This window comes from Python bivittatus, unplaced genomic scaffold, assembly GCF_059951505.1.
Source record: "Python bivittatus isolate LINGU-HERP-01145 unplaced genomic scaffold, Pbiv_v1 ctg000180_np1212, whole genome shotgun sequence".
In the NCBI taxonomy this organism is placed as follows: Eukaryota; Metazoa; Chordata; class Lepidosauria; order Squamata; family Pythonidae; genus Python; species Python bivittatus.
The window spans coordinates 595816-616570 of NW_028277047.1; the positions used below are offsets into that span (position 1 = coordinate 595816).

General features: G+C 60.7%; 1 protein-coding gene across 5 annotated transcripts; it reads right to left on the bottom strand.

Moving 5' to 3' along the window:
• Positions 1 to 93: 93 nt before the first annotated feature.
• On the bottom strand, positions 94 to 17160 carry PEAR1 (platelet endothelial aggregation receptor 1). 5 transcript variants are annotated; one of them, XM_088137097.1, is made up of 22 exons: positions 15143 to 16455; positions 11272 to 11373; positions 10934 to 11103; positions 10710 to 10810; positions 10404 to 10496; positions 9881 to 10127; positions 9513 to 9636; positions 9164 to 9300; positions 7703 to 7915; positions 7177 to 7351; positions 6979 to 7099; positions 6624 to 6787; positions 6307 to 6409; positions 5887 to 6033; positions 5449 to 5577; positions 5079 to 5207; positions 4294 to 4509; positions 3972 to 4078; positions 3496 to 3604; positions 3053 to 3115; positions 2428 to 2640; positions 94 to 1395 (listed from the first exon to the last, which is right to left on the bottom strand). In XM_088137097.1, exons 1-22 carry the CDS (start codon positions 15350 to 15352, stop codon positions 1238 to 1240), a joined length of 3231 nt encoding a protein of 1076 aa, XP_087993223.1. In that variant the 5' UTR covers positions 15353 to 16455; the 3' UTR covers positions 94 to 1237. The 5 variants fall into 5 exon arrangements, with proteins under 5 accessions (XP_087993223.1, XP_087993224.1, XP_087993221.1 ...); XM_088137098.1 differs by having other exon boundaries at positions 10934 to 11041; positions 15143 to 15256; XM_088137095.1 differs by lacking the exon at positions 15143 to 16455 and adding an exon at positions 16897 to 17160 and having other exon boundaries at positions 7177 to 7915; positions 10934 to 11041.
• Positions 17161 to 20755: the final 3595 nt, after the last annotated feature.

Sequence of the window (20755 nt, forward strand, 5' to 3'; positions counted from 1 at the left end):
GCTCTTCTTCCCTCGCCAGGCTGCGAGGCTCTGCCGCAGCTCCAGCTGGGGGGGCAAGGGGGGGCTGTTTCCAGAATCGACACAGAGGAGAAATGCAACCACCCAAATGTTTTTATTCAGCTGTTGGAGGGACCCAGAACAGCAGAAGGCGCCCCGGTGCTTCCTTCCATCCGCTCTGCTGGACCCGGTTCCCGGATGTTCTCTTCGGCCGGCGAAGGGACAGGGACCCCTCCTCACTTAATTCTGCCCCCAAACTGGTTTTCTGTAGTCAGAAAGGGGAGTTGGAAGTGAGCAAACCCATCAAGAATTGGACGAGTGGTGGGGGCCACAGTTAGGCCAGGGAGACGGAGCCGTTCCAGCTGGGGCTGAATTCCAGTGTCGGGGTCCGGTTGTGGCTTCTGGGAACTGTAGCTCAGGCCAGGGAGGGCAGGAGGGGCAGGCTGCGGCCCCTCCCCTTTGGAAACTTCCCTCTTCGGGCACCCCTTCCTAATGCAGGCTTCGAAACCGCGCCCAGCAGTCCAGTCCAAACCTGAGAACTTTTCTCACGTGGCACAAAGGCTCTAGAGCAGTGTTTCTCAATCTTGCACGTCGAGTCAGTGCCACCCTGAAGATGGGTGGACTACAACTCCCAGGATTCCCCAGCCAGCATGGGGAATTCTGGGAGTTGAAGTCCCCCCATCTTCAAGCGGCCAAGCTGAGAAACACTGCTCTAGAGACACGCTCAGTGGCCACGGTGGTGCCATAAGAGGGTGGAGGGAGAGAGCCTGCTCAAGCCTCTGAATGCCAATGGCGAAGTCCGAGAGCCCCGTGGACCGACCTCGGGGAATGGTTCCCAAAGCAACTCCCCAGCCCCAAATCCAGCCGTTCCCCTTTGGCAGAAGGAACACGCAGGCCCCAAGGAGATCTCTGACGGGGGACGGTCTTCCTGGGATACCCAACCCCGCCACTTGCAGCTTTTTCCGGATCTTGGCCGGTGCTTCCTCTCTGCAGCGGGAGAGGTGGGATGGGGAGGGACCGAGGCCCGGAGGCGAGGCCAGGGCTTGCTCACCCCTCCCTTGGAAGCCGGGCTGGAGCGAAGCCCCCCGACACCCCAAGTGGGCCTGTCTCGCCGAGCCACGTCCGCTGCCTCTTTGTGGAGGCCGTCCCACGGTCCATTGCTGATGCACCAGCCATCCTGGCTCACAGTCCTTCCCTGCGGAGATCGCCCGGAGCAGGCAGCGGCGAGCAGGCGGAGGCCTCACCGGGCTTGCCTTCGGAGTGGAGGCGACGGCGGGTAGTGCCGGACCGGAGGCACGTCGTAGTGGCTGGGGATGTGGCTGTTTTTGGGAGAATCGTAGTGGTTGGGGGGGATGGCTGGAGCCGCTTGCAAGGCGCCTTCTGCGGCCAAAGCATTCGCTGGGGGGGGAGAGGAGAAAAGAGGATGAGGGCAAAGGAGAGATGATGCCCACAAACCGTCCCTCCTTCCACCTCCAGGCACTTCAACCCCCCGACCCAGCGCTGCTTGAGTTCCACCTATCTACGGTTCATGGATTGAACCACAGCCACGTCTAGTCCACATTTCACATGAATCCCTAAGACCAAGTTTCCCAAGCCCCAAAACAGGGTTTACGCATTTGTGGGGGCTGAACCTGAAGCCCCCACAAACCCCGCTGTGACTCAGGGCAGTTTCCAAGTCCAGCTTGTGTGAAGAAACAGATAACAGGCGTGCTGCAATTTGGGGTATCTCAGCATCGAGAAAGTCACGGGGGTCGGGGAATTTCTCTAGGTCATCGTGAGCCGGAGGGGTGCAGGAGGGGGGAAAGGAGCTCCGTCGTTCTGCTGCTCCACCTCATCTCCCCCTCCCCAATTTTTTTCTTTTTTTGAAAAAGAAAAGACTCCTGTCATGCTAACTTTTGCCCTTTTTTATAGCAGCAAGTTCCAGCTGTTAGGGCTGCAGATCAGCCTTGAAAACTGCAAACTCGAAGTGCAAGAGGATGCTTGTGGACCTCCCATTAAAAGTTGGACATCCAACTTTGCCTATGGACAGCCCCGCCGTCGCATCTTAAACCCCTCCCCTTTGAAAACCTTTCCCCCTTCAAAACCATCCATTGCTCGCAGATGTCATGGGTCACCATCCCTTGAATCCACCAAGATTTCTTTAAAATGGAGTGATTGGCCTAAAACATGGGTGTTTTTTTTTTTTAACTGATCACAATGAGCTTATCTTCTATTGCGATTTTATGGTGTTGGGGGGATGTTACGAGTTTATATTTCTGCAAAAACACCAGGGCCAAAGGCCAATAAATGAAACCCAACCCAGCCAAGCTTCTAGGTATGAATGCCGCTCTCTGGAGCCAGAAGTTGCAGAAAGGGGGCATGGTGGTGGAAGCACCCGCCGTTATGCCCCGCGTGGTGGAGGCACCCTGCCGATATTGCCCGCCCCAGTACCTTCCTCTTCCTTGCTCGTGGGGCTGCAGGAAGTCTCTTCGAAGAGCCCAATCTCCGCGTAGGACTTCTCACGCTTGGAGGGGGACTTCATTTCCATGTAACTGCCCTCCAGGAGCTTGCCAGTGGGGCCAGGGCAGTCCTTGATGGTGGCGTAGGGGTTCTCGCTGCTTAGCGAGCTGTCACTCTGACCCCAGGGCGTCTCCTTGGCGTGCACTAGGAGCGAGAGAGGCCAGAGGTCAAGCGGGGTGTTGGCTGGGTCTGGCAGACCAAACCTTGGCACTGCCAGTCTTGCAGGCTCAGCCCAACTTTGGTGTGGTTGGGGAGAAGGGGACAGTGCCAGAGGACGATCCTGGCTTCTCTTGGTGGACCTAGTTAGGCCCCCAAAGCAGCCTCGCGTCCACCTAGAGCAGTGTTGTCCAAACCTGGCCACTTTAAGATGAGTGGACTTCAACTCCCAGAATTCCCCAGCCAGGGAGTTGAAGTCCACTCATCTTAAAGTGGCCAAGTTTGGACAACACTGACCTAGAAGGCTGCTGTTCCAGCAGCAACCAGCGGCTATGCTCGGCCACCCAGCAGCCATTCTCTCCCAAAAGTCATGGGAAAGTCCACCTTTGCAACTCGTTACCTTGGCAGCGGTATTTCCCAAGGCCGTCGGTGTAGCTGCAACTCCGGTCCAGGTAGCCTCCCCCTGCAGAAAAGGGAGCCGTCCGATCAGCTGGAATTGGCTTTGGGGCTTGGAACAAGGGGGAATGGATGCGCAAGAAGAACGGGGGCTGAGGCCCTCGAAAGAACCTCCTCCCAACCACCTTTCCGTGGTCTTTTTCAATTTTCTCAAATCATGGAAGACAGCTCTGGGATATCTGTTCTGAGGGAAGTGTTGATGTGTGCAAGTAAGAAGGAACGCCCTAGATCCCCCGTGAGCGCAGCTGCGGCGTGGTGGGCTAGTCTTGGTCTGTAGAAGAGCAGCAATTTGGGCCAAGGGTTAGGATTAGGAGGTTGAGTGGCTAACGGGGCTCTGGTGCAGCGCTTTCCTCTCCCTGCCCAACCTGCCCCCCTCCAGGCACTCACCGTGCCCCCTGCCGCTGAGGGCTGGGCTGCCCCGGTGGTGCTTCCAATCGCTGGGCAAGGTGGTGTTGCAGTCGGCTCCGTGCAGTCCTGACCAGTCCCGCTCCAGGCTCTGTGGATCGGAGCAAACGTGGCTCTTGGTGGCTTGCACGGGTTGGAGGAGGAAGGGCCGTGAGGGGAGGTGGGGCAAAGGGGGCCAGGCAGGGCCCGGCCCGTTGTGTGGGCCAGAGAGCGATGCACCATGGGGGGAAGAGAAAGAAAAGGGGCCATCCATCCAATACGAAGTTGCAAGCGGAGGAACGTCCGCAGAAGGAAAACGCTTTGAATGCTTAGGGAGAAATCCAGGGAAGTGCAGATTACAGGATAAGAAAGGGGCAGCTTTCCCACGGATGCCCACACCTGCCCACTCGAAGCCTTGCCCCCAAGCCACCTCTTCGTGTCCGTGGAGGAAGCCTGTTTCAGCCCTACGGGGTCCTTACCTTGCCGGGCTGCTCCGAGCTGCGTGGGAGGGGGAAGCTGGGGGAACACGGTGAGAGGGTGTGGTAACTGGGGTTCGAGTAGTAATGGATGTGGCTGGGAGGCACATCTGGAAAGACAAGAGCCGTTTGCTCGGGTTATAGGCTTGGGAATGTGCTCGGCTTCGCCCACGTGTCTGGAAAGCTCTCTGAGGGCGCAGTCAACCGGGGCACAGAGGAGCCACGCAGAGGTTGGCACACACTGGTTGCCCATTCTGGGGGGCTGTCCCTCTCCCCTCTTAACTCGGTCCCCAACATCCTCCCCTCTCCCCAGCCACGCGCTCACCAGGGACGACGTACTCCGAACTGTCCGTTCTCCCCGTGGTGTAGGCCACGGAAACGTGCCGGTTCTCCTTCTCCTTCTGCCACTGCCGGTAACAGAAGAACAGCACCAGCACAGCCGCCAGCAAGGCGGCCAGGATGACGATGCCAATCACGGCACCCAGGGAGGAGGTGGCGGCTGGCGAGGCTGGCACCATGGTGAGGGGGTGATCGGGGCCGCCTGTGAGGTGTGCAAGGAACAAGAGAGACGTGGTGCGGCTTCTGGCCAGGAGGGCGAGGGTCTCCTCAGCAGGGCCAATGGGGACCACTTGAGAATTGCGTGGGTGTGGTGGGGGGTCTTTTCCAGCCTTCCTCTCAAGACCACAAAACCCCTTTATCTTTGCCAGGGACACTCGGACCAAGTGGCGGGGTGGGCAGCTGTGTCTATTTAGAGCCCACGTTCACTCAAGGTTTGGCTTTCCTTCGGGGGTCTGCCTCTCCTGCCCAGAGACTGTCCTCCCACATCAGTGCCCCCTGGGTGGTCAAAGCCCCCAAGAATTTCTTTTGCCCTGGTACAGTCTCTCATTCCCTTTCAGGATAGGCAAAGACTGCCCCTCCAGGAGGAGATGAAAAAAAAGAAAGAAAGAAAGAGAGAGAAAGAGAAAGAGAAAGAGAGAAAGAAAGAAAGAGAAAAAGAAAGAGAGACAGACAGACAACCAGGAGCATCCCAGGACTGGGTTATGTTTACTTTGCTCATTCCTGGGCCCGAAAGAGGATTCTGGAGAAGATGGGACGTGACTCCACGCTTACCGGTCTCACAGTGAGTGCCAGTGTAGCCTGCTGGGCACAAGCAGACACCTGTGCCTGGGTCACAGAAGGCCCCGTTCTGGCACTGGCACCGGGAGCTACAGTTGTTCCCAAAGGACCCGGCAGCGCAGCCTGCAAAGAGACCCGGCGGTTTGGCACATGGCACGAACTCGTGGATTGCACCAACCCACAAAATGAGTGTTGGCTGAGCAAGGTTGGGACGTCCCCGAGGAGGCTCGAACGACACCGCCCTGCCCACAGACTGAGTGGGAGAATGCCCCCCTTCCAAGACCCTTCCCAACCGTTGTGGGGCATCGCGGGATATCTCAAGCCAGAAGGCCTGAGCCCCCACTCGGTTTGGCCCCTGGCTTACGTCTTGAGCAATCGCTGCCCGTCCATCCAGGAGGACAATCACAGGAGCCATCCACGGGGTGGCAGATGGAGTGATTGGCACACTTGCAGGGCACAGAGCACTTCTTGCCATAACGGCCAGGTTGACAGGCTGCAGGGAGGGCGGGGGCGGTGGGGAGGGGAAGAGGAGGGGGATCAGTCTGCTGGCAGGGAAGGTGTGTGTCAGAGGACCAGCTCGACTTCCATCCTTTGCCATGAAGAGCAAAGACTGGCACTTCAGAGATCCGGGCAGGGAGACAGATGCTGCAGTTTGCAAGCAGGCCTGCCCCCCATCCCCTCCCCAGCAGTTGAAGTGGGGGGGGGGATGCCATCTAAAGCCCATGGCTGCTACCCAGGTCTCCAGAGGGTGAGGGTGATTCTCTGAGCTGCCCCACAGAGGAAGGAAGGCTGCTTTACTTACGCCGCTGGCAGGTGGGCCCCCGGAAGCCAGGGGTGCACTCACAGACCCCATCCTTGGGGGAACAGCTGGCACCATTCTTGCACAAGCATGGCTGGCGGCACTGGTCCCCCCACAGGCCCTCTGCACACGGCTGGCTGCAACGGGGTCCTGGGGGAGAAGGAGAGAGGTCACAGGGCCTTCCCCCCACACCCCACGGAGCCAGATAAACTCGGCTGCCCGTCCTGCAGGTGGCACGAAGGCTCTGCCAGGTTTGGACTCAGAAGAGACCCGGCTTTTCCTTTCCTGGGGCCAAAGTCAGAAGGGCCTGGACTGACCTGCCCAAGCTCTACCGGGTCCTCCTCCAGCAAATGAGATGGAAGCCCCCACCAGGCCCGCCCCGGCCCTTCAGCTGGCTGACACACCAGCCGGCCTCCTCCCTACCTTTCCATCCAGGGAGGCAGCGGCATTGTCCGGTGACAGGGTCACAGCCAGCGGCATTTTCGCAGGCGCACTTCCCGCTGCAGCCCAGCCCGTAGAACCAGTTCTGCGCGTGAACAAGGGCGACAGGAAGACGGGCGAAGGCTGGTTTCTGCCGGGGCTTCCCCACCTAAGAGCCGATCGCAGCCACCCCCAAGGATGTGGGAAAACGCTGCCCTTTATGGCAGACTCGGGAGCAACCCAGGGGCGGGTCCATCGAGGAAGAGTAACATCCAGACCCCGCCAGGCTGGCACCCAAGCTCTTTCCCCAGGGCTCTTACCGGGCATGGCTGCGTGCATTGGCTGCCTTGCCACCCAGCGCTGCAGGTGCATCGTCCGTCGACGGGGCTGCAGGTCGCTCCGTTGGCACAGGGGCAGGTTTGGTTGCAGCCGGCCCCCCAGGTACCCGCAGGACAGGGGTCAGAACAGGCTGCTCCCTGCCAGCCTGGCGGGGAGGAGAGGAAACAGAGGGGGAGAGATTCGCAGGAGACTTTGTGAGCGGCAACCGGCCCGAGGTCTGGATTCTTGGCACTGCGCCTTCTCTCTTACAAATGGCTGGAACTCACAGACCAGGGTAACGCCCGTCCCTGCCTCTGCATCTCCTTCCCGTTTCGCCCTTCCAGGATGAGGCCCTACCTTCCTTGCAGACACAGGTCCCATCTGCTGGAGCGCAGCCTAAGGCGTTCTGGCAGTTGCACTCCTGGGAGCAATTCGCCCCGTAAGTGTCTTCCGGGCACGGCCTGGAGCAGTGCTTGTCCTGCCCAAGAGGAAAGCGGTCAGGGGATCCAGCTGGGCTCCAGAAAATGCCCCCCCCAGCCTCCAAGAGGGGCTCACCGTATAGCCAGGCAGGCAGCTGCAGTGCCCCGTCTCGCCGTCGCAAGTGCCCCCGTTCAGGCACAGGCAGGGATCCTGGCATCGGACGCCGTGATAGCCTTGGGGGCATGTCTCGTTGCAGTAGAGGCCAGCCCACCCTGCCTTGCAGGAGCATTCTCCAGAGATGGGGTGACAGCTGCGGAGGCAAGCAGAGAGACCGTGCCCATCCGGGGGGCTGACCCTGAGAAACCCAGGAGGCCGTCGGCGCGGCAGGGGGTTCCCTCTAGCGGTGGCTTCCCCCCGGAGGCAACTCCGGCCAGCATTTACTGGCTTGCATTCAACCCCCGGGAACCACAGACGGGCTCTGGAGCTGGTCTGCGCAACGGGGCCTTCTGCCTTCCCCGGCCGTCCCTTCCTTTGGCAGCGGAACCCGATGTGGGATTTCCCCACCGGGGCCAGAGCTCGCTCTCCCGCCTTGCGAGCCTTCCCATCAACGCGGAGGGGAAAAGGCAGGCTGGGCGGGGGCCTCGGGGGCCTTGGGACTGACCTCTGCGTGCGCTGAGGGTCGCAGAGACAAGGAAAGTTGCAGCTGAGCCCATACAGCCCGGGGAGGCATTTGCGCTCCTCGCAGCGGCTGCCGTAGAACCCGGCCTCGCACAGGCAGCCCCCGCTGATGTGAAAGCAGTGGCCCCCGTTGGTGCAGTCGCAGGTCTGGCTGCAGTCTTGCCCGTATTTGCCGATGGGGCACTTCTCGCGGCATCTGGCGGAGGGAGGGAGGGAGGGGGGAGATGGGGCAAGTGGGTGACGGCGCCAGGAGAACGGAGAACACGCCCACCTCCGCAATGCCAGGCTTGGAATGCCAATCCAGAACAGGGATGCACCAGAGCCAACTCAGAGCCCCCTTTACACTGGGGGGCAACTTCCGTCCACGCAAAAGCTTCACTGGCCTGTCCCTCACCCTTGCAAAGGGGTATCCTCTTGGCTCTAATCTGCAGGGAATTTAGTCCAAGATGAGGCTGGCGGGGTGTGATCGCCAAGGGCTCCCCGGCCGCATGGCCCAGCCTTTAAGAGAGCAGCAAGGGCCCCGCCTGTGAGCTCCTCCCCACCCTTCTCAGACGTGGACAACCTTCAAATCTTTCCCCAGGAGCATCGCATTGTTTGCAGCTCCTTCTACAAAGCTGCATTTCCTTCCTCAACGCTTGCTCCTCCTCCTCCTCCTCACTGGAGCCAACCTAACTGGTAACGAACATGCTTCCTCCATTAACACTGACCGGGGTTACAAATGGCTGTTGCTACTTTTAGCAGAGACAGGGCGACTGGCCTGGGCCGACGGGACTTCCCGTGGAAGAGGGTCCCGTCAATGGGCACGCAGCTGGGCAGAAGCCTCTGCTGGTGGCCACCAGGGACCACGCCAGGCACCGAGTTGCCATCGCAGCTAAAGACGGGAGGTCACTTGGGTGGGGGGCCCTAGAAGCCCCGTGCTGGAGGAGGCTCAGGGCCACAGAGCCGATTTCCAAAACAGATGCCTCTGCTCGAACACGTCTGATAAGACCTTCCATCTCTGTGGAAAATGGTTTCCTTCTCAAGTGGCTACTATTGTTAGCACGTTTTCAGTGGGAACGCGCCTGTCTGTCACTGAAAGGTTTATTCTGCAGAAGGGAGAACAAACGCGGCCTTCTCTCATGGCACGAGCGCGCTGGCGTTGGAAGACCACCATCCGGGCTCCCTCCTTCCTCTTCTGTGTGCAAAGCGAAATGTCCCCGTGCTCTCCTGCATCTTAGTTCCTGGTTCCCGATGATCCCCGTGGCCCTTCTCTGAGCCTATTCCAGTGTGTCTGAATCCGTCTCAAAGACCCTGACGCGGGACTTGAGGGGAATTGGAGCAATTCCTTCCTGAGAGTTGGAAACGAGGCTCCTGCCATCCTCAGCAGGCGGGTGGTCAGCAAAGGCCATCGGGAGGACTAACGCGGCCCTGCGCAGACCCTCGCACCTGCAGAGGGGATACTTACTCCTCTCCCAGGTAGCCCAGGGCACAGCGGCACTGGCCCGAATCGGGGTCACACTGGCCTCCGTTGTGGCACTGGCACTCCTCCTGGCAGCTGGAGCCGAAGCGCCCATCGGGGCACCGGGCGGAGCAGATGTCGCCCTACGGGGGGAGAGAGGGCAGGAACTGGTGTCACTTCGAACTCTGTTGGCCAACAGCCCTTCCTCCCCTCCGGGTTTCTGTTCCGAAGAGAGGAAGGTGGAATCGACCACAAAGAATCAGGTTTTTTCAGCCCCCTCTGCAAGGGGCCGGGGAACGTTTCTGGCTCCCAGGCTAGAGGTTTGGGGGTCCACCTCCCTGCCCCCCCCACCTACCATCCATCCAGGGGGGCAGGCACATTGGCTGGATGTGGGGGGGTGGCAAATGCCCCCGTTCTGGCAGGGGCAGGAGGCCGGGCATTGGAATCCATGGGTGCTGTTGGCGCAGGGGATCTCGCAGCTGGAAGGGAGAGGAAAGAAGGTGAGCCCCGCGGGGTGGATTCAAGGCCACCGTATGCGCCAAGGCGGTAACGATCCTGCTTCGGTAGGAAATGGACCTCTCGCCTTCGGTGCAAACCACAGAACGGTGTTTCTCAACCTCGGCCGCTTAAGATGGGTGGACTTCAGCCCCCAGAACTGAAGCCCCTCGCTCCGCCCCCGGGTTGCCCAGCCCAGCACCTCTGCCCTGTCTTCCCACCACTCACTGGGGCCCAGCATAGCCCGGAGAGCAGAGGCAGGCGCCGGTCACGTGGTCGCAGCCCGCACCGTTCCTGCAGTGGCAGTCCAGCCGGCATTCTTGGCCGTAGGTCCCCGTGGCACAGGGCTCCTGGCACTCCCGCCCGCGGTAGCCCGGGGGGCAAGCGCAGGCCCCACTCAGGGGGTCACAGCTGCCTCCGTTCAAGCATGTGCAGGGGTTCTGGCAGTTGGGCCCCCAGGATTGGCTGCTGCACTCTGGAGGAAAGAGAGTCGGGGCAGTCCTTGGGGCCTTGATCCAGCCTGCTCCGGGAGCATCGGTGGCCCTCTCAGCTCCTGGCCCCCTCGCCCCTGGCTCTCCAGTGCCCTGAACGAGCAGGTCTGGACAAGGGGAAGGCCCGGCCCCATATCCGCCCCAGGGTTGCCGAGCCAGCCCCTCTGCTCCTCTGACCTCCCAGTCCCCCCGAAGTCTTTCTAGCCAGGCAGCCTCTCTCAGCTCTGGGCCCAGAGGATCAGCTCAAGGGGGTGACTCACCACTGGAGCAGTCTGGGCCCCGCCACCCCTGCTCGCACTGGCACTGGTCCGGAGCCACGCACCGCCCGTGCACACACTCCTGGGCACACCGAGCTGGAGCCGGGAGGGGAGAAAGAATGGCATCACCCGCCCTGCTGTGTTGCTTCCCCCGTGGGGATCTCCTGGTGGTCTCCCGCCTCATTCCTTTCCAACCCTGGCCCTGCTTCGCTTTCCGCGGCCAGCCATCTCACGAGGCTGGGGGTGCAGACCGTCTCCCCTTCCGCAGCAGCCCAACGGAGGGGAGTCACCGCGTGGAGAGGGGCTTACGGACACAGACGTCGTTGCTCTCGTAGAAACCCTGGCAGCAGTGCTGGCGTCGCCGGTAGTCCACCTTTACGCCTTGCCGATAGGCTGCCTTGTACAGGACTCTGAAAGCGCCAAGAGGAAAGGCCGCTGGGCACTGCATCCGGGAAGGCCGGCCCTGCGCCACCACCCAGCCGGGGTCTCCCAGCTGCCGCAGGGGCCGCTGCGGCAGGAGAGTCCGCCCTCACCTGTGCTGAGGGCAGGTCTTTGCCGAGAGCCACGCCGGGCTTTTGCAGGGCTGCTTGGCCTCCTGGACAAAGGGCTGCACGAAGGATTCCTTGGACACGGTGGTGAAACTGGGAGGATCAACACGCACCTTGAAGGGAGCCGGGTGTTCGGCCACCGCTCGCCCACCGCTCTGGAACGCAGGGGGCCGACGCGGCCAGGATGATGGGGGAATGGGAAAAGACGCGCTTCCCAAAATCTGGGTGGGGAAAAATGGTCTCTTCCTAAAAGAGTGGGGCGGCGCTCCCCTGCCCCTTCCAGCCCCTGGCCTTGCTGCTGCTGCTCCTTCCCGGCTCCTCACCTTTCCCAGTAGCTGCAGACGTTGGGGTCGTTGGGGCTGAGCAACTGGGCCCGATCCAGCTGCAGCCACAGCACCAGGAGGGAGTAATGGTAAGGGATCATCCTAAGCGGAGAGAACAACGAAGAGGGGTTTATGGTGATTGCAAAGATGCTGAGGGTGAACTGGGGGGGTCTCCTTTCCCTTGTCAGGAGGGGCCCCGGCTGGGTGAATCTCGGACCCGCATTCCTTGACTGTTAGCCAGACTGCCCGCGTTTAATACTGAAAGGGCGGGAAGGAGGGCATCCGGGTGGCGGCGGTTATGGAGAGGACGGGCACGGCTGCCAAGGAGCCATGTCCCATCAGAGCCAATCTTCATGCCAGCGAGCTGAGACTTTTTAGTCCTGGGAATCTGTACACAAACCTGATCTGGAAGACCGAGGACAGGAAATGAAAATTCTCCAAGAGAGGAGTGAAAAAGAAAGGAGGGTTTATTAGCCAGCTCTCCTAGCCGACATCCAGCCAGAGGACCTGGATGCGTTCAAAAGAAGCGGGCCTGGGTGAAAGGCCCCGGGACTTCCCCAGTAGCGGCTTTGGAAACGCGCTTTTGGGAAAAAGAAGAGTTCCACATCGATCCGTTTGGAGAGCTGATTTCACACCGCCTGGCTTTGCCCTGCCTCCCTTGTGGCATCTTTCCAGCGTGATGGACATAAACACAGGAACGCCTGTGTGAAAACAGGAAACGCGCAGAGCCTGGGGCTTTCTCGGTGAGGCCGAAAGAAGGCTGGCAGGCAGGCAGGGAGGACAAACACAGAGACCCCAAAGCTGCCTCCCCATGGAACAGGACCGCTGTCTCCCAGGCCAGTGCATTCTTTTGAGAAACCACCACAGCACCGAAAGAGGTTTGATGTGGAAACTGAGGCAATCGCGTGTGGCCCAGAAAGCACGGATGAGCAGAGAAGGACGGGGAGGTGGTTCCCCCGATGCTTGGAAATGCTCAAGTGGCCTGGAGGAAACCCTTTATCGAGGGCAGCGGGGCAGCATCAGCAGAAAAACAGATTTCCCTTCTTTTTTCTATTCCTCCCATTCCAAGATCCCAACTTGCACACACCGAGAAGGTTTGGCTTTGAAACAAAAGCTGGGAAAGCTGGATCAGGAAGACCGCCATGCCATGGGAAGGGAGCCACTGGGATGTTAGGTCAGAAGGCCCAGCCCTCTTTCCCCAACTGGGCTTCCGTCACGCAAAGAGTCTGCATCGAAGTTTCTGCCACTGTGGACATCTTTTCCTAGGACCAGGCATGACCACTGACCCTAGTCAGCTCCTTGCGGCTTGAGACGGGCAGTTTTCCACACAGGTCACTTTGATGGTGCCAAACGAACTCCTGTGGCAAAGCATCAGCTCCCACAGCTGGCAGGGAAGGAGTTAGGCCTCCTTCCCTCTCTCAGTGTGCTCCCTCCTGTGCCCCCCCTTCCTTTTGGCACCAGAGCGGCAGCAGCAGCAGCCTCTCCGGCCAATTCCCTTAGTCCCCTTTGCTGAGACAGCAAAGATTTGCAGCCCTTTCGTGGCTGTTCCCGGGTCCCTCCTCCTGACATGGGCCGGGTCTCCCAGGAGCACCGAAAGGAGGGGGAAGAACATGGGCTGGGAAGAAGAGGGTCTGGGCCTCCCAACGTCGCACCCAAACCTCTGAGCATCCGACCCTGCCCAGGAGCTGGGAGGTTGGGCAGAAATGCTAATCCTGATGCAGGCTGTAACCAGAAGGTGGCTGCACAGAGGCGATGGCTGAGGGGCCCCATGGCCAGGGAACCCAGGAAAAGCCCCTCCGAACCGGATGGAAAATTGTGCCACCCTCGGGGACCCACCAGCGGCCCAAAGATGCCCTCCGTTGCCAAGAGAAGCAAAGGAGGGCTTCTCCTTTGCCCCGCCTTTCCTCACGCCCAGGGACCACCCGTGTCTCCTGGAACATGAAGAGGAGGAGAAGGGGAGGGGTCCTCCCCCCCCCTAAATTGCTTGCAAGCCTGCAAAGCTGGAAGCCGGAGCGAGTCTCGGGGGCAAGACCCGCCCACCTGCTTGGATAGGAACCGAACACAGGCTGGGCCTTTCGGAGGCTTGTCCGACTCCTGGGGAGACCTGGGGCTGTGTGCTCAGCCCACGCCTGTCTTCGCAATCAGAACTAGATTCAACAGCCCTTCGAAAGGCACCTGGGGCTGCCCCCTCCCCGGATTAAGCCCATCTTCAACCAGACTTCAACCAGACCTCAGTCCTTCAACCAGACCTCAGGAAGGGACCCAATTCCATCTTTTCTAGCAAGGGCGTCGCTTTCAGAATTCTGCAGCCGGAGCTGTGCGAACACGGCTTTCTCGCTCAGCAAAGGCCCGCGGTTCCTCTGGGTTGCTAGGACCCAGCCCTGGCCCCGATATAGCTCGGTCCCCAAGGCTAACTGGCCCCGGGAGCTCCCCTTTCCAGAATAAGCACTGCCCCCTTGCCGCCCCCCCCAAGCCTCTATAGATGCTCTGCCTAGAAGGGGCTCAGCTGGACAGCCTCAACGAAGCGCTAAGCAGTGGGGGGAGGCACGTCCCTCCCCCACCTCGCCTGACTGGAAACAGGAAACGACCCTGATGCTTCCCAGATGGAGGCTGTGGGAAACCGAGCTGATTGCCCCTTCGCAAGCCGCGGACCTCCCTGCAGGTTTGGGGCAGGCCGAAAGGAGGGCAGCCGTCACACCTCGCCCCAAGCAGGAGGCAGCCCCCAGTGATCCTGGCTGAGTGCAACACGTCAAGCAGGGTGGGACTTGGCTTGTCCCGGATGGGGGGCCCCAGGATATCTTAGGGCTGCAGGCTAGACGGGGAGGCTGACAAACGTTCTGCAAGAAGGCCCTACTGGGGCCAAGGAAAGTAAGGCTTGCTACTACCAGTACGAAAACAGGCTGGGTATAGTAAGGCTCGGCTGCCTGCAGTCCGCGGGCAGTTGCACAGAGACATTCCTGGGAAGCAGCACCTGGTGGTCTACAGCCCTTTTGGCAGCCACCGCTGCACCAACCGCGTCACCATTTCTGCAGGCAGATAAACTGCGGAAAGAAGAAACGGGGTACGTGGTGCCCCACGGGGTCACCCACTCCGTTCCACCTTTACGAGCAAGGAAGTTCTGGGCGGACGGACCGTTTGGCTGTTGGGATTTCAGGAGGAGAGAAGGGGAGCCGGTGGCTGCCCCCAGAAGCACGGGGCAGCGAGCTCCCATCTGGCAGCTGCAAGGCTTGGCTGCAAGGCCTTTGCCGAGCCCCGGCGTGGCCAGTGGGGAGCTGTGGGGGTGGGGGAGAAGTGGGAACAAGGAGGGGCAGGAGGAAAGCTGGTTTGAATTAAAGCTGAAGCCCAGAGCACCGCTGCGTGGGAAGCAAGCGAGCCAAGGGCCAAGAGGCTCTCGCACGCCCCGTCCTCTGCTGCCAGAACTTGACTTGATTGCAAGAGAGATTTCTCGGAAGCGACGGACGGGATATCTTGGGGGCTGCCCAGTCACGGATCCAATTCCCTCCTCCTACGCCCCGTAATGGACGGAGAGCAAAAATGAAAGGTGCGCCTGCCTGAAGCCCAGGCGGCTCGTCGGGGAGGGGGCGGGTGGCCCATAGGCCTCGCTCTCTCCAAATGCTTTGAAAACACGACCCAGGCAGACCCACCAAGAGCGGGTCTGCCCTGCCAGCTGGCGGGAGGGCACCCAGCAGCCGACTCACGTGTAGCGCGTCTGCAAACTCAGCCATGGCAGAGAGAGGATTCGGTCGTCCGGGAGCCGCTTGCTGAAAGGAGGCAGACGGAGGTCTGCTCAGCCCCTCAGAAGAGGGAAAACCAGCCCTGGGTTCAAGGCCCCAGGATTTCGGGGCATTTGCTAAGGCTTAGGAGGCAGAACCTTTGACATCCGCGTGCCTTCTCGTCCCATCTGCAGCTCCCCGAGGCCTGGGCCTGTCCCCATGACTTCATCGCAGGAAAACGCCGCGCTCAGGCCAGAGCCGAAGGGGACTGTCAGGAAGAAGCAACAAGTCTGCAGGAAGAGGGGGCTTGCCAAGCACACGCAGGGCAGGCGTGGCTGGAAGAGGCAGGCGGCAGGCGGGCACGGCATCTCAGGCGCCTCGGCGTATAGCCTGGCATCGGCACCACCGGGGGATCCCCAGACCGGTTCCCGTCCCAAAAGCGTAGCAAAGAAATGGCTGTGCCCCCAACCCCAAAAACACCCCTTCTCCTAAAACGCAAAGGCGGTGCCCGCCCGTGCCCTGCAGGCAGGAGAGGTGAGAATCACCCTCTGGCTCGGTTCCTCCAGGCCTCCCCTCTTTCCTCCCCCCAGGTGGGAAGCTGCTGTTTACCCCCCAAAAGACTCATCATCCTCACGTCCCGCTTCCTGTTTATCAGAAACGAGCAACGTCAGCCAAAGGTGGTAGGGCGAGGCTTGGACCTCTGCTCTCCAAGGCCCCCCGGGCTCCACTCCCCACATCGTGCTTGCAATGGGGAGGAGGCCCAACACGGAAACTGGGTCGGTAGGGGGAAGAGATCGCGAAGGGGCCCGGACCTTTTGCCTGGAACCCCCTTTCAGCCAGATGGTTTTTCCGCTCCCCAGTCTAGCCTAGAGCCCCACCAAAGACGATCCCGGTTTCACCCTGCTGGGGCTCTCAGGATCCGCCGGGTGGCTGAACACACGCAACACCTTTTCTCTCCTGCTCTTTGCAGCCCCCGTAAGCGGATCAGGGCCTTCTCTCAAGGCTGATTTCTCTTTTATCTCGGGAGGGACTTTACAGAGCTTTCCCTGCAGCGAGTAAAGCCGGTGGTTTCCGAAGAGACCTGCTGCCCAGCGATAACCCCTTCTGGTTACGTTCCTGGAGCGAACGTGGCATTTTTAGATGGCGCGTCAAATGAACCCTCCACCACAAGTGTAAAGCTTTATCTAGGAAACGGTTGTATTTTGCAACGTATGAGTAATGAACGCAGGAGGGAAATGTACGCCTGCACAGTAAGACTTCCTCGACTCCACCCAGCACGGCCCGGGACTAAACCTACTCGCGGGGATAAGAGGTCGGAGGCAAAATCTTGGATAATTCCCAGGGTGCGCTTAGGAAAATGGAATCGCAGCCCTAAGTGCACAGCTCCGGAGGTGCCAAAGCATTCGTTAAGCTTTCATCAGCAGGGACAGTTCCTGCTCTGTCCGCCCCTTTTGCACCCGCGAAGGCCTTTTCACGGGGACGTGCTGAACAACATCGCCATCCACTCTGGCTTCAAACTCAGCAGCTCCCCCTGCCCCAAGGCTCTTCTCCCACGGAGAGCAGAGACCCCAGGCGGGTTTGGCCCCAAGGGAGGGATTCGGGCAGCCACATCCAGATTAAAAGAGCCCTGACACCTTTGGAGAAAGGCCACCAGAAGGGCACAACCTTGCAGACGGGAAGGGACGATCTTCTCCATAACACGCGAGGGGTTCTTAGTGCTGTCTTCCCTGGGGAGCAAAAGTCCCCCCGTGTGACCAAGGCAAGGGCATTCTAGCCAATGGCCCCCTTCCCATCTGGCCAAGAGGGAGGACTGCACCCTGGTCTAGTCGGGCCGCTCTGTGCTGGAGGTCCTGGCCTTGCTTGAGCCAGGGGCGAGCCACGGATGCTGCCCGCACTCACCCCAAGGACTTACCTCCTCGAGCTTCTGGTGGGTCCACCAAGAAGCCCTTCACTCTGGGGGCGCCCGCAGTGGGTGGCTCGTCCTCACTGCTTCTCACCCAGAAGCGCCTCTTGCTCAGTAAAAGGCCGAACGGATCCCGCGCCAGCACCCGCGGACTGCCGAGGGGGACATCCCTGCCCGGCAGGATCTGCCTCTTCTTCCCAGGCTAAGTTGGGCGGCTGAGCGAGAGAAGACGAAGTGTGAACATGCGAGAGGAGAGGAGGGGGGACAGGGAGGCAGGAAGGGGCCGGGATCAGCTGGCGCCTTCAGGAAGCTTTGACGAGGAAGCTCAGTGGAGAGAAATAACAAAAAAAATTTTTTTTTTTGGCAAGAAAGCGGACTGTTTGGAACATGCAAACTATGCCCTGAGAAAATAGTCTGAAGGAAGAACTTCCCACCCATCTCTTCCCAGCAGTCGGAGCGCAAGATCCGGGGTGGCCCAGGGGCCATTTGGGGGTGCAGTGCCTCTCCCCCCTTGCAGGGCTAGACGTGGGCCCCTCTTCAGACCCTGCACAGGAGGGACACCCATCCCGGTTCTAAACTGTGACACAGGGAGGGCTGCCTTGATTCGTGGAGTCCGTGGCTGGCCGTTTAAAGGCGCGGCAAAACTTCCTTGCGGTTGCACCTGAATATGGTGGAAACCGATGGTGTCAGAAGCCGCCCCCCAGCTCTGAAGGCCATGCAGGATCAGAGTTGTGAGCGCAGACCCCACCTTTCGCTCCCCAGGAGGTCCTCCAAGACTTCAGTCGTGCGATTAATGCCACTAAAGCTTCGGCATATCTCAAGTACTGTATTCCTAAGAAGCTAAGCAGGGCTGGTCTGGTTAGGACTTGGATGGGAGAGCACCCGGAATTCGGGGAGGGGGACTTTTTCAAGGGCCTGCCTCAGCAAGGGTGCGCACCAAGCCAGGGTGCCCTTTAAGGGTAACCCTGGTTCTGCATGGCTAGAACTGGCAGCCGGAGGTGCTCCCAGCACTGTCCCCAACAAAGGGAGCAAAGACGGGAAGGGCTGCCCCAGCCGGCAAAGACCCCTTCTGCAAACGGGTCTGCGAGAGGGGGCCTCTCTTCTCCGAGAAGAGCTGGTCCTCTCGGAGGCTGCTGCTGTGAAGGAAGGTGCCGGGCTGGTTGGGGGTTGGAGAGGTCGTGGGGGGGGGGGCTGTGGTTGCAGTCCCTCGGCTCCTGGATGACCAGTTGCCTCCGCCTCCGCCAGGGGGAAGCAGAGACCCTCTGGCCACCCCGGGCCGTGCACAGCCTCCCTGGCCTCCAGGAGACACCATGCCAGTTGCGCTGAGCCCTGGGGATGGTGCCAGCAGCCGCTCTTGCCGTGCTTCGGTCTTTCTTGCCGCGGGGGCTGCCTCAGAGAAAAGGGGAGAGGCCCCCCATCCCGGCCCCCGTGTGGACGTGAGGAGTGGGTGGCTGTAGCTGCCTTTTGCTTCCAAGGAGTTTGGGGCCTTTTCAGCCGAGCCTCCAGCCCTGCAGGGCCCTTCCAAGAGGGATCCAGGGCTAATTCTGGTTACCTTCCCTGCCCAGACACGATCCCCAGAGGGCAGCGCGGTCCAGATCCTTCCTTAGCCTTGCCAGGGTCATTCTGGCTGGTCTCACCCAGGACCCCAAACCATACTGAGTCCATTTCCACCGGGGCCAAATCCATTCACGCAACCCATCTGCGGGGCTGGCTCCCTCCGTGGCACCACGAACACACGTGAAGATGGGAGACGTGAAGCCCCACCAAGCTCAGCTACAGGTGGGAATGCGGCGACAAGGCCATTGGCTGTCCTGGACCAGCGGGGCACGGGCGTGGGAGCAGCCGCCCTGCCAAGCCCTTGCTGGAGCCGAGCCCCGGCTAGGGGCCCCTCCGTTCCTGGGGGCGCCGCTCTGCCCAAAGGATGGAGGAAATGCCCTGCGTCCGAGAGTCTTCTCCACCAGGCCAGCCACTCCGGCAGGCCTCCTGCTTCCCCAGCTGCTGAGGACAGATGTCCGCCCCCTCTCTAATTGCTTCCCCCCCAGCCTGCGAACTCCGATGGCTGGTAATGATTTCCACATTCCAGAGGTGCTGCCTCTTTGCGAGGCCATCTCCCCAGCACCCGGGGCTGCCATTAGTTACAATTAGCCCGGCAGAAGCGGGGGGGGCTGTGATGGATGGGTTTCATGGCGGAGGGAGAAGAGGAAGCTGCAGCACCACCTTGGCGGGAGAACGCCATCAAAGGGCCATCACACCCCAGGGAGCATTTCAGGACCTCAGCCCAGCTGCTCCACACCTCAGGGGCCTTGGGTCCTGCCTCCCTCCCCCCCCCCCCCCGTGGGTTCCTCACACCCCCCAGGAGCCTTGAAGTGCAGCTCCAGCCCTTCCTGGTCCCCCCCGCCCGCAAAGAAGTCTTTCCTTTGGAAAGGTAGGGGATGCGCCAAAGACTTTCCATCTATGGTCCCTAGTGGGGACGGTGTGTGTGTGTGTGTGTGTGGGGGGGACATTAGGGAAGCTGAGAAGCAGCCCCCAGGGCAGGAGGGGCAGCAGGACCTCTCCAGCAAAATGCCCGGAGGCCACACTTGATACCTGCTGTGGCAGCCCCCTGTTCCCCCCAATCAGGTGGAGCAACCCGCGTCTCTCCTCTGCCGGCTGGCTCTTGGGGCGCTCCTAGTGGGTGAGTTGGGGACAGTGGGGGGCTGGGAAGTGGAGCAGAGGCCCCTCCCCCCAAGTAGCTAACTGTTTCCCTCCTGCACCCCCTGCTCTCTTCTGCTGAAGGTGACTAAACCCCTTCCTCTTTGCACGCCAGCCCCCCATCCCTCCTGCCAGTGAATGCATTAGTAGCACAGTTACACAAGCGCCCCCCCAGCGCTGTTGCTTGGTCACAGGGAGGGCTGCTCCCTCTCCAGACCTCTCTTCTCCCCCCCCAACCGCTGGGGCGAGGTGGCACTTCTGGCAGCCACACAGCAGGGGTGCCAAGACAGCCTCCAGGCCGCTCCCTGCAGGAACTCCTCCGAAATGGAAAACCCTCTGGAGCTTCCCCCTTCCTCTCCTGCTGCCCCTGCAGGATTTCCACCCGTTGCCAAGGTGGCCCTCCCTCCTTTCTGGGGAGACCTCCGTGTTTCCCTCCCTCTGCCCCGTGCACCAAGCACATGAGAACCAAAAGCCGCAGGGCGAGGGAGGCTGGCAGGGGTTTGGCCGTCCTTGCCGCGACCTTCTACGTCCTCACAAGTCCCAAATTCATCTGTGGGACGCTGGGGTGGCCGAGAAAAGCTTTCTCCCCCCCAGCTCACCCCCTCTCCTGGTCAGCTAGAGCCGGCCGTGGGTATGGAAGGTTGGCAAGGACGCCCCCTTCTCTCCCTCAGCCCCCCCCCCCCGCCTCCCCTCCATATCAGGGCCGAGGGCTCAAGGGAAGCCTCGTCAATTTCCACTTGCTCCCTGTGGCCTTCTCTTTCCTCCGGCCCCTCGGCAGCTTTGCGTCATTTATCAATATCACAAACCCAGCGAGATGCACTCTGAAACTTAACGCCCTCCATCCTCATCGGGGCCTTTTTCCACCTCAGCCAGAGGTGGGGAAGGCAGAGCCGGGAGGGAGAGGAGGAAGATTAATGTTGGTGTGGCAGGGAAGCCGAGAGTCTTCCCAGGGGCTGAATCGAGTTTCATCCACCTCTCCCTCGGCCTGGGAACAGGAGCGAAGCGCAGGGTTAGACCGACAGATGCCCTGGGGGTTCACCTGGGGCTCAGCCAGAGGGGCTGCTGGGGCACACTTGGTCGCGCCTAAGCACATTCAGGGGCTTGAAGGAAATGCCTGTGGCTGCTTAGAGCCCCCCAACGCACCGCTGGCCCCTTTGGAAATGCTCCCTGCTCCCTT